Consider the following 12,002-nt stretch of genomic DNA (forward strand, 5'->3'; position numbering starts at 1 on the left):
TCAATAGGAGGAATACGAAGTCGAAGCCGTCCTAAGTCACAAGGGAACGGGTAAACGAAGACGCTATCTCGTATCCTGGAAAGGATACTCTTCTGGAAGTAACGAATGGATTCCAGCGGAGAACATGGAAAACGCCGAAGACCTACTTTCCGCCTATAAGAAGAGGCACAAGTTGAACTAAATTGACCAGTCCCCACCGTCATACAAAACATGTCTTCCCAACAAACTACCTCCCCTACTGAATCCAATGTCTCCTCCATCAGCCTCTGTGAATCCCCCTTTGCTGACAACATTGTCAGCATTGAAGACGACGTCATCGTCGAAACCACTATCCTATCCGTTGCCCACGCCCTCGAAATCGAGACCTATCTCAACAACCAGCCAGCAGTGCCAGCTGGAGTCGCTGCCACTTATATCCATATCATTAGAGCTACCCAACGCCTCGAAGAAGAATTCGCCCAGATTGAGAACAATGCCCTCAGACTCTCCTGCAACCACGTCCAGCGGCGCATTCGCTCGCTTACGCTTCAGCTATTCCCTCTTGGTTTTAGCACTATCTGCAGGGAAATTATACAGACTGTTGCTGATCGAAACTCCTTCCAAGTCGGTCGCCCGTTGCCTCCTATTACTCACAATCCCCCCGCTGTTCTACCTGATCCAACTTCGATTGGAGGGAACACTGCACCAGTACCTGTCCCAGCGCCCAACGAGGTCTATAGAAGAAACCTCCACAACGGAGCCATCGTTCACGGTGTAACCAAGAACAAATCGTCCAAAGGAAAGAAGCGCGAGGTCATCGACCTCACCAAGGAACCCCCCACTATCCCTTCCTCCAATATCACTATCAGATCCCCCTCGTTGAAACAGGTAGTCGGCACTATTGCTGACGCCAACTTTATCTGCCGACTCTGTAAGAAGCTTGGCCACAAGCACAAGAACTGCCCCCTATACTTTTGTCGCTTCTGCGGCGACACGAAACCCGGGCACTTCTCCATCTATTGCCCCTTTGACACCAACAAGCCAGCATTCCCGTTGGTTTATACCGACGAAGGCTTCTATGACGCGTTAGCCGCATGGGAAGCGGAGAAAGATAAGAAAGAAGAAGAGGATCTTGAGCGTGCCAATAGGGAGTACTTGGTACAGCCAGAGGAGTTGGAATTCCACAATGCCGATGCCGACCCCATCTACTATGCAAACCAGGACAACTAGTGACGTCAAAGCCGGTGCCATCGACCATAACACGGGGGTAATGTTACGGCACACTAATTCTCTTCGCTTCTCCTTTGTTACCGGACAATGGTACTTAAACACAGCTGTTGATGAGCGACCAATTACTTTCCAGACTCTTACTCACATCATCGCCAAGCTGACTTTCCGTGCTAGTAACCATCACTATGTTTAGCCGATCATCTCTTATCAAAGTGGGCTGTCCACACCATGGTTACTATCTCTTATCTCTTATCGTCTACCAAGCGGGCTGTCCGCCTTCTATCTTGATACGCATTTACAAGCTCCACTTGAACTCTCGCTATATAGATACATAGCGTACCACATGTAGTTCTTCACTTTAATCTACTGGGTTTTACCTGGAACTAGTCCTTTAGTAAGGTCTCCAACCTTGCTATCTAAGAACCATCAATCTAAGGAAGTCGCCGATACTTGCCTTAGCCAGAAACCTTTGACCTCTCATTCGAGAGAAGAACCACGTCTGTCTCGCCGAATCTCAGTCCACTCGGACTAAGACAGCTCGACATACCCCAGTCGTAACAATATCCAGATAATCGAATACCTTAGGAAACCAGCTTCGTAACTGGCTGGTGATTTTGTGATAGGACCATTTACTATCGATGATAAATTGCTCAGGCCGGTCAAGGTAACAACCCCGGTTCTTCATAGCCTGTATTTCATTTCGGCCATTCTTGCTTGGGGCCTTAGGCACTCTGATGAGACTGTTTCTCTGGAAAATGCTATGAATCAGTGGGTTTAGTAGACTATTGATTGTCTTTGACTAACATCGACACCACAAGTCAATAGAGCAATTGATGCGACACGAAAAGTGTTAGCTCCGGTCGTGGAAAGGTTAGACATAGTGCTCCTGCGTGCTTGGCTTCCAATTTTACTAGGTTGCAGTGAGCTACTCATAGTATCCTTGCGATCCTAGAAGCAACTTTAGTATTCATGTAAACTAATCTTCATGCACTAGCCGATGATCCCGTACCTTTCGCAACCCAGCCAACGACACTGGGCCCTTGACCAGTTTACTGTAACCAGCAAGTCGGGTGGAAGAAAGAGTTGATAAGGCTTCCTCTCGGGCATTGGCGAGTGGTACGCCGGCTTCAGTGAGTCGCTTGGCGGTGGACGACTTTTCATTGGCACTTTTGCCACCACTAGCAATTCGGTCAAAAATATCCTTGACAACAGCTGAGGTATTTCCAAGTCGGTGAGGCTGTTCATCTTGAACTTCCAGTGGTTTGCCACTCCAAGTTGATGCCTTGCGAGGGTGTTTGCTGCGACCGTGACCACACTCCACACAGTGGCCTTCATCCTGCGACCGAGCAAAGAATTCCTCGCAGTCGCACACTTGACTGTCAGATTTGGAACCTCTACAGAAGTGCTCCCGATTCATAGCATTGCTCTCGGAATCCATGCAGAGCAATAGCACTAGTGGGAGAAGGTGGAGAAAGACTTCACACGGAAGAGGAGACAAGAGACGGAAATGACTCGGACCTCAAGAGGATGGTCAACAGGTACTAGATAGTGCGGTTTATATTTACAGTTTGAAAATTATGACATTCTGCCTGCCTTCTGGTTGACATATTGTCCAAGTAAGTATTTCAAGACTAATAACTACTACGACTCTCATAAGTTTAAGTTACTCTTGCCCAGCTGCTAAAAAGTATGACAACACTAGCAACACCTGACACCATAGCCTCGCCCGGTTGAACCAGCTTGGTTCGGCGAGAGACACATGTAGTTCCTTTGACCCTCGTTGGCCAATAGGGATAGCCTCGAAGATTGGATACTCATCACCTTCCCACTCATTTGCTGCTAGCCTGCAGTCGCACGGTGTTATATCCTCGGCTATGACTTCGATAAGGGTGGCAGAGAATTGTCAGCGTGTTTCGTCATTGATGAAAGGATTGATTTGTGATGGAACGCTGATAGCTTCGTGGTGGATATGGTGTCGTTGTTGATTATTGATAGCCTGTACCATATTTAGAGGCTCCTCTTCATTATCACTTTCTTCTTCGTCAATTGGATGCCCCGCTCCACTCTGATGTTGTTGTCGAGTCATAGTAGGGCCATGTACCCCGTAGTGTTCTTCGATCATGTCAGGGTGGACCCCTTCACAGTCGTATCGATACACGCCAAACTGCATTTGACCTAAAAAACGTAAATCCTGGGTCACAATGAGATAATTTGTCAGGGTCCCATAAATGTAAAACGACGCATTTACCTTAGGGCTCTTGTCATTGGTATCAGGACCACGTATCGGATGACAGTTCCATTCCGCCCGGAAATCCGAACAATCTTGATTGATTTCATCGAGGAACAGAGTCTGGAGCAACCAGATATGACTAGGGCTGTGAGGGTTGAGCCCGTGATGGTTTTCAAGTTGAGTGAAAAATGCTCTCCACCTCCTAGCAAACTGCGTGCCAACTTCAACCCATAGATGCTCGATCCGCGAATTCCATGTAGAACTTGTCCAGAATTAGTACCTAACATAAAGCTGCAGAACAAACACATTACGACTCACGATCCCCACATGAAGGATGCACGACGTGGTCCATTTCGCATTATCATATACGTTGCGACATCGAGATTCTCTCCTCCACGATCTCCTCGCACGCGAGAAGGCATTCTGAAGTTTTGCATTGCGTGAATGAACAGTTCCAAAACTGTGCTGGAGCGATTGTTGTTACTTGCGCTCAGTCCCATTATCTAATAGACATATAAATTAGAGTCAGTAATCAATGCAAATGCGTTAAAAAACACATCGCACCGTTCTACAAAACCTGTCGATGAATCCGTGAATCACAATCCCCCATCGAATTAACTTATGGTGGCCATCTACATGCCATAATGCATTGGGGCGCTTCACATGGTATTTCCGTCGACGTTTGACCTGTCGATCTCGCAGGACTTGGCCTAAGCCATCAACCCTGCGAAGCGACTCTACTACTCGTCGATGTTGCACCCGGACACCATGTCTGCGAAGATACCCAACAATGTACCGGATACCTGAATCGGGTCGCTTTTTCTTGAACTCCTTGATGAGGAGATCAAGATCAGTATTGGTAAGATCGGAGTATTTTCTTTCAACTCAATTGTGCTTCATATACAGTCGCAGCGTGTTTCTGTGGACTCCTAACATTTTGGCAAGTTCCATAAGTCTAATTTGATGTGAATTCGAGACCGCTTCGGAAAGGAACACAATGTCGATGAGTTTTTTCGGACGACCTGGACAACCTGTATGCAGCAATGACACTGGTTCTGGAAATGCAATGTTGGTGTCCATTCTGGGATTCACGCATAGTCAACAATCATTCAAAATGAGATAATACGACTTACGAATTTCGAGTATTGTGTTGAAACGATGACAATTGAACAGAGAATCTCCTAGCAAGGTTGCTGCACAAGTCAGCCAATCATGCATCTCATGTCCCTGCAGGTCATGTGCAAGGGCTTGAAGCAGGGGTATAGCATCTCCAGATACAGCCTCTAAGTGAAACATAAGTTGAAGGGGGTCGGCATCTTCTTGATGCAGAATATGATAGGCACGTCGGTATATATCTGACAATGTATCGTGAGCAGTAAGAAAATTGGCTGACCATGGAGCTTGAGTTGGCGTGCGAGATGGAAATGGCGGAAATGCCTGTGGTGGTATAGGCATCACGATTACTGCGGAAACGAGATTTAGAATGAATCGGCATTCAATAGAATCATAGAGTAGCGTACAATGACAATGTATCAAACCTGTGAGAAAAATGGTCAGTGGTCACAAACATAGGCAGTCAAACTATAGTTTGACTGCCTTCGTCTAATTTCAACTTCCTGCTAATATGTCGACAGAGTTTGTTGTACCAACCCGACACCTGATTTATTACTTTAATGCGTCCAGCCACATCTTCCAGGTGATTTTTATTCATCTATCAAATTATCGTACTAATTTGAAAACTTTCCATTGACAGGTAGAGAATACACTATACAAACTCTGCAGTTCAATCTTATCCGCATCTTCCAATGTCTTTCGTGATATGTTTTCTACCATGGAGAATTCTAGGCAACCAGAAGTAGATGGCATGTGTGATGATAAACCCATTCACCTTAATGGAATATCTCGGGAGATGTTTGAGTTGTTTCTTGAATTCATGTTTGGAAGGTATGTTGATATTTTATGTTTTTAGTCAGTAACTGAACCATTTGTCATGGTAGAATGCATACTGGATCTCATAGCATCGATGAACTCTCGAAATTTCTCCGTTTCTGCGACATGTATCAATGCTCCCATGCATGTGAATTCATTATTTTCCGCATATCTACCGCACGCTACCGTTTCCACCCAGCTAAGTTAATCAACCTCGCCATCAAATACCACGTCCGCTCCATCTTTCCATATGCTTTCCAGCAACTGGCAGAAACCCCAATTACCGAGCTCACTCATGCCCACCGGGAGTTGATGGGCAACGAAGTTTTTTTGAATGTAATTTACATTCAGGCTGCGCTTGATAGTCACCGCCGGATCGTAGCTGCGGAGGAACTGAAGATCTTGATGCACTCGAATAAGTGTCAAGACCCAACTGGTTGCAATGAGGACTGGCACGCAATTTGGTGGAATGGTATGGGCCGTTTTCTTCTTGATGGTAGGATCCCACAGCCGTACGACGACATCGTCAAACGCTTCAAGGAACTGCAGTTTGGATGTGTCAGTGAAGGATGCAAAGACCTCATGTTCAAGATTCTCGATCAGGGAGCGGCATTCAAGCACGCCGAACAATTTCTTTCTGAGACTTGCAGCTTCCTAGTAGAGAAACTGGTTTTCGAGCCTGCATCAGTAAATCACCGGGCTCTGTCCAGATCTGGACAGCGCGCCATGTGCACAGCTTGGTCCCTTCTAGCTAGTTCACTACAGTAAAACTATTTCTGTCAACCTCTGCACAGACCCTCACAAACCTGCCTAGTGAGGACCAAATAGGTCTTGAATATCATCATTTTTCTGTCTGTCTGTACAGATCTGTCCATGTTCATGCAGATATTCACAAACCACTCAGAAGTTCACTCGGCTCAGGTACAGTAGCTCATTTCTGTCTTGTCTTGTACAGATCTGTCCATGCTTGCGCAGATACTCACAAATGACTCAGAAGCTCACTCGACTCGGGTACAATAGTAGCAAACAAATGACGATAAATTCAATCAGCGGGAAACACGATACTAGCAGACAACGAGCAAAAGATAAAAGTAAATATGCAAGAATATGATGTGTGACAATTGACAGTGCCGGGAGATGGGAGACTCAATCAAGTTGGACGCGCAGGTGGTGATGTTTTGACATGTCAACGCCGTCGAGTTTCGATGCTTCTGCCCTGGATGAACTCATCAGTATCGAATGCTATGTAAAAGCTTCCTTACTATCCAATCTTGGCCCATTCACGGAGTTGCTGCACCAGCTTTGGACCGTGATATGGGTCTTTCATGACGGCATCAAGTAGCTCAAGCATCGAATGATAGATGGACTCGTACTCCTTCGAAGTAAATTTTGAATAAGACTTGCCATTGCCATTTTTCTTGAGGCCCTGGAAGACGCAATGAAACTGAAAGCAACATGTCAGAATGTTGAAACGTCAATATCCCGGACGTACCACGGTGCAAACGAGAGCTAGGCATTTTAATGGAACCTCCTTCTGAAAAATGGCTGGTCGCCTGTAAGCAATGCGATAAGACCCAGTATAGTAAAAAAGAATGATGCCCTGAAGAAGCGCAGGGTGAGCAAAGTTCTTGGTTTTCCCCAATTCGTCGACTCCGTGGCGGAGAAATCTACCATTGTCCAGTAATTCTGCGGTGGCAACCTCAACGCAAGCTGCGCGCTCTTGAGCGGGAATGTCAGCTGGCGGGGAAAGACTGTATGCAGAAGGCGTAATGGAGATGACATTTTTTTCAGATCAGAGTGCCAGGTTGCCAAGTCATCATACAGCTAGAAAACAAATAAGATATGAAGCGCACCACAAAAAAGATATACACACCAGTCTCGCCATGTCAGGCTTATGAGCAGGCCACACACCTGGTGGATACCCCGAGTCAGTAGAATATCTGGAGGGAAATAGTAGCTTACCAGCGTCAACTTGTTGGCCGTTTTTTTTAGCCATTGCACGAGAGAGGCTGAGAGTGACTCTGTGATCGAAACTGGCAGATCATGAACAAGGCTCGGGAAAGGGTTCTCCAATGCCTGCTGAGTATGACACTCCGCCTTCACATCCTCGAGAAAACTCTTCCAGCGTGGACCATACCAACCCAGCTGGGTGGCCTTTGGCCCTTCATCATCGGATCCATCGACCACCTTCAATTTATGTTTCGATGTCTGCTTCCGTTTCCATTTCACCTTCGAGTTGGAGGTATCGATCTCAGCAACACGGAGAAGCTCCAGGAGAGCGGGATCAGGAAGTCGGGGGTGGCTGTTTCTTTTGTGATGAAGCTTCAGAATGTCGTTCAGCTTGAACAACAGATTAGCGTACTCCAAAAGAGTAGTAGACTTATACCTGGGGGGCACTCTTTTAATTCATTGCCGTACCATCATCGCTCAAATCCTTGCTCAAATCATCACCAACTCCCAAAATGTTTTCAGCTGCTTCATCACCTTCGTCACAAGAGTGCTGAAATTCGAAATCTGTTGGAAGAGCGGTGTAGCACTCGAGCTCGCGCTAGGCTCGTATTCACTGATTTCCCAATATACGTTCAATGCCCATCACTATCTGATGTAACCCGCACAACCCGACGCAAACCCGACACTTTGACTAGCGGACCCGACGTTTCGGCCGCATCGGACCCGATATTTTCCTGCGCACTTGCCCTATCCGTGTCCCATCCTGTCCTGCTAGCCCCACTAGGTGCGTAGTTGATTATTTCACACATTACTCACGTCATAGCAAGCGCTATTACATGTTTTCCCATCATCCGCAGCGCCTCATGTTAGTTTACATGTACTTCGGACCCGAAATCGTCGGCCGCTACTTTCGCCTATAGGGTTCCGTATTTCTATGTACTTATATATATATTGGACTGACTATGAGTATTTTCATCATCCAAGTAGTAGGGAGCCGTTCCCTGATACTTAGTGGTCAAACCCAATATTTCGTAGTTCTTAGTTGACATTGCGAATATTACCGCTCTTTCTATCCGAAATACCCGTCGTTATCATATATCCGCATACTGCTCGCTTTTCCGACGTTCGCTGACGCCATTCCCGCTAACCCACTAAACCCGAACCCGAAACCCGCTAACCTGAAACCCGAAAACATCGGACCCGACACTTTGGCATCGGACATCGTAGATATACCTTCGGACTTTGTTTCCCGCGCTCGGACTTTTGACCGTTTTATCATTTCACTAACTACAGACCAATCCAATAGCTAACCCCTCGGGTCGAACGCACTTGTCTTGCAAGTAAAGCAGACTAGGCTGTGCATGACCACAACATTTTTATATCGCTGGCTACTCACTTCGTGTAGTGCCCAGCAATTGTTGTATCTCTACAGCGGTGACCACCTGAGGTTGAGGTGGTGAGCCTTCTCTCGGAAAACCTGTTGCTTTTCAGCTCAACCTGAACGTAAATAGGCAGCGACTTACCAGGGTGTGTACTATGACACCTGTGAACTTCTCCCCAACCAATTTGCTTGTCCCCACTACTTTCATCCAAGCCAGATGAATCATCTTTCGATGTGTCAGACTGTTCAGATTCTATACTTTGTGGTACAGGCAGCCGGAGGGCAGGATCTAAGTTCTGGTAAAAGTTCACATCCGGTAGCACCGCAGATGAATTGGTCCCAGAAAGTATAGGATCCTGGACGCTATGAGTAGCGACAGGAACCTGAGGTTGGGATATGTTAAGAGTAGTAACACGAGTTTGACTTAGAGAAGAATGGGAATCGGGCAGGGCGTGTGCCTTCTTGGCTGCGGCCACAAAGGAGTTGTTCAATGCTTGAAGATCTGGCTCTGTACCGGCAGGGACAATCGGTGGCGAAAATCTGTATTGTCCCCCAGCTTCTCGCTGCAAAAAAGTCGGCTGATGGTTGAGTTCGAAGCTCAGGGCAGAAACAACAGTATCCTGCATATATGAATTAATATGTGATCGTTCACACTGTAAAAACTCACCTTGTTTTTCTTCGAGCGTGATTTCAGAGTCGTGGTGTCCGGTTCCACCGAAGGGCTATATGGTGGAGGGGGTTGTTTCTTCTATGTCTCTTTAGTATTGTTCAACATGAACAAAGAGAAAAGATATCTTGGAACGACTCCTGCAACCCTTGCGAGTCGGTTCAGGAGTGAGAGGGTTTGCAGGAGCATTCAGATCAAGGGAGGTGGCACCCTTGGATTGGCTGATCTGCACTGGAGCATGCAAGATATCGCCTAGTTTCTCCAGTTGAGCTCCCCTACCTCCTGTCCCTGCACCTGGGCGTCCTGATCGTCGAGGAGGCTGTGAATCAGCTCCTTGATCGAGAATCGATGCAGACGGTGCATTAGCCCGAGCATGCGCTCTTTTTGCTGGAGCTGTTTGCCCTTCGAGCGCCTTGAGATCAGAGTCTGTAGCTTTGCGCTTCGTTCTCTTTTTCTTAGGGCTTCCAGGCATGACTAGCGAAGGGGGAGAAATGAGCCACCGTAACTATAACTTACTGATACTCACTTTTAAATACAATCCACCATCGCAGCTTGAAAAGCGCTTGAAAATAACTGTAACTAAATACGTCATTGGACAACTTGAAGCGCACCAAATGTAATACACCGCAGCCTGGGGGTCGCGAATGGGGTTGATGAGAAGCTAGCCGAGTCCAAGAGTCTCATATGAGGAGTCAGTCAGTCAATAGGCTGGGAGTAAACATGTGTAGTGAGTGCATCAAGTAGGAGCTGAGCGTGAGATATCATATTATGACTCAAACTTTGCGTGAGAATATCTCAACAAACGGTACATGGGAGGGGGTATCACTCTATGGACGAAGGTATTAACTATCACGATTGTAGTAAATGTAGATATATTATGTAGTTCTGCTCCGTTTGGACTGGGGCATAACTTCCATTGTCCAGCCCATCCAACCATGAATCTGGTTAGTATGTTCTGTAATTGATGGTTGGTCGAGATGATCATCATCCCGATCATCATCCTCAAAGTCACTTGCCTGTCTCTTTTTCAGCAGTGCTGCAATAACCCTCTTTGCAAACAGAAGCTCGGGGAAAGGCTAGTTCTTCGGAAGCGTGGCAAGATGTGTTTCCAACAGATTGAGGACCTCCTGGAAAGTTACTGCATTCAACAGTCCTTTGTTTCTGATCAGGTGGTACCATTGTGTTGCAAGTGGGAGTAGCGTCTTGAAGTAGGGGTGGAATTGTTTCTGGAGTTTGTGTGCATTTGGGTGAAAAAAAAACAAAGTCTTCAAATCACCGCCTGCTTGTAACGTGCCGGCGGACCATAGATGTGGTAGCCATTCTTGACTCCTATCAGCTGAGAGATCATGTCTAACTCCAAGAGGACCCCTGGATTCAATGCAGATGCACACCAAGACGTAAAAAAGCAACTCCAAATCATCATGGTAGTGATGTTGGATGAGGGGGGGCGGTTTTGCAAGGGAAGACGTGGCAACCTTCACCTTCCAGCTGTGAGCAGATGTTGCAGGGTCGCCCACAGCCTCTGAAAGCTGCCACAGAAGTGAATGTGACATGAAAGGCAATGTGCCCTAATATTTGCTGTGAGCATGAATTCTTGTAGAAGATAATTAGTACTGACCGTCCCACCGATAACATATTTCTGGCCAGCATAGATATGCACTGCGAATTCCCAATCAATCAAGAGTCCGTGGGTCCCATCGCCGTCATCCTCGATCATAGCATTATTAAGACTACAATCACAGTGAAGAATTCCACGATCCTCGACTGCTGTCTGTTGAACTGAGAAACATGTCATTAGAACACAGAGTGGATTAGGACATAAACAAATACATACTTTTGACGATGTCCTGAAGAGCACTCACCAGCTCTACTCTTGTCTGGAATGCATGCAAAGGTCGCGTGCGAGGCTTCAAAACCAAATGAACATGCATATGAGAGGTGCCTCTGATACTTCCCAAAACCTTGTATCAATAGTTCATCGTTTCGTCAACCTCATTGGGCGCGATTTCGACAAGCCAATACTCGACCAGTTCTGGCACACCACAGACCCCTTGCATCTCCCGCAGCATTTTAACCTCGTTCAACACAACATCTTTACCCCCAAGGACCCAATGGTCCTTGATGATGTATTCTTTATCATCCCTCCTGGCTAAATAGCACACAGTACCACGCCCAACGAGCCCCTGACTCGAGAATATGAGTTCGAGAATATCATATGCGTGGTCGTTGACTATGATCCTGCTGATCAGGGTTGAATAAGTCGCACAAAGGGGATCTTGGGGTATTTCTAACTGAGGGGGGTCTATAGGGAGGCTTTCCTCTAAGTCCGAGCCCATCTCCACGTCTAAGTCTATCCCCAAATCAGACTCAGGTGTTGCAGTGCCTCCGATCTGACCTCCTGTCTGGGAACTGTTCACTTGAGCTTGTGCGGGTGGTTTGTTCATAGAAGGGCGAGAAGTTGGATTTTTGAGTTGAGCGGGGCGAAGCGTCTTTGTGAATATACTGATGGAAGGATTGTACCCAATACACTCAAGACTACCGAAGACGACGCTGGATAAGATTTGCAGGTAATGATTTGGAGCATTGTCGATATGGATGGGAGGCGTCATGACACCACCTGCATGGTCGTACATGTG

General features: G+C 46.7%; 6 protein-coding genes across 6 annotated transcripts; 1 reads left to right on the forward strand and 5 right to left on the reverse strand.

Annotated features, from left to right (window-relative positions):
• Positions 1–1,621: 1,621 nt before the first annotated feature.
• On the reverse strand, positions 1,622–2,647 carry F5147DRAFT_784505 (uncharacterized protein; the record flags this gene model as incomplete). The annotated part of the gene is made up of 4 exons (XM_041442861.1): positions 1,622–1,708; positions 1,757–1,957; positions 2,014–2,157; positions 2,219–2,647. The coding sequence occupies 4 exons, from the start codon at positions 2,645–2,647 to the stop codon at positions 1,622–1,624; spliced, it is 861 nt and encodes a 286-aa protein (XP_041284106.1).
• A 243-nt stretch (positions 2,648–2,890) lies between these two features.
• F5147DRAFT_562235 (uncharacterized protein) lies at positions 2,891–3,109 on the reverse strand (the record flags this gene model as incomplete). The annotated part of the gene is made up of 1 exon (XM_041430611.1): positions 2,891–3,109. A coding segment is annotated over one exon (219 nt), but the record flags the coding sequence as incomplete, so codon positions are not given.
• A 3-nt stretch (positions 3,110–3,112) lies between these two features.
• Positions 3,113–3,712, reverse strand: F5147DRAFT_591746 (uncharacterized protein; the record flags this gene model as incomplete). Its single annotated transcript, XM_041432196.1, has 1 exon — positions 3,113–3,712. A coding segment is annotated over one exon (600 nt), but the record flags the coding sequence as incomplete, so codon positions are not given.
• A 273-nt stretch (positions 3,713–3,985) lies between these two features.
• F5147DRAFT_591748 (uncharacterized protein) lies at positions 3,986–4,198 on the reverse strand (the record flags this gene model as incomplete). The annotated part of the gene is made up of 1 exon (XM_041432197.1): positions 3,986–4,198. A coding segment is annotated over one exon (213 nt), but the record flags the coding sequence as incomplete, so codon positions are not given.
• Positions 4,199–5,270: 1,072 nt separating this feature from the next.
• Positions 5,271–6,136, forward strand: F5147DRAFT_784507 (uncharacterized protein; the record flags this gene model as incomplete). Its single annotated transcript, XM_041442862.1, has 2 exons — positions 5,271–5,383; positions 5,437–6,136. 2 exons carry the CDS (start codon positions 5,271–5,273, stop codon positions 6,134–6,136), a joined length of 813 nt encoding a protein of 270 aa, XP_041284110.1.
• Positions 6,137–10,442: 4,306 nt separating this feature from the next.
• Positions 10,443–11,975, reverse strand: F5147DRAFT_784509 (uncharacterized protein; the record flags this gene model as incomplete). Its single annotated transcript, XM_041442863.1, has 4 exons — positions 10,443–10,934; positions 10,985–11,145; positions 11,201–11,273; positions 11,358–11,975. The coding sequence occupies 4 exons, from the start codon at positions 11,973–11,975 to the stop codon at positions 10,443–10,445; spliced, it is 1,344 nt and encodes a 447-aa protein (XP_041284111.1).
• Positions 11,976–12,002: the final 27 nt, after the last annotated feature.

The sequence above is a fragment of the Suillus discolor genome (assembly GCF_016758755.1).
Source record: "Suillus discolor strain FC423 chromosome Unknown F5147scaffold_591, whole genome shotgun sequence".
Classification (NCBI taxonomy): domain Eukaryota; kingdom Fungi; phylum Basidiomycota; class Agaricomycetes; order Boletales; family Suillaceae; genus Suillus; species Suillus discolor.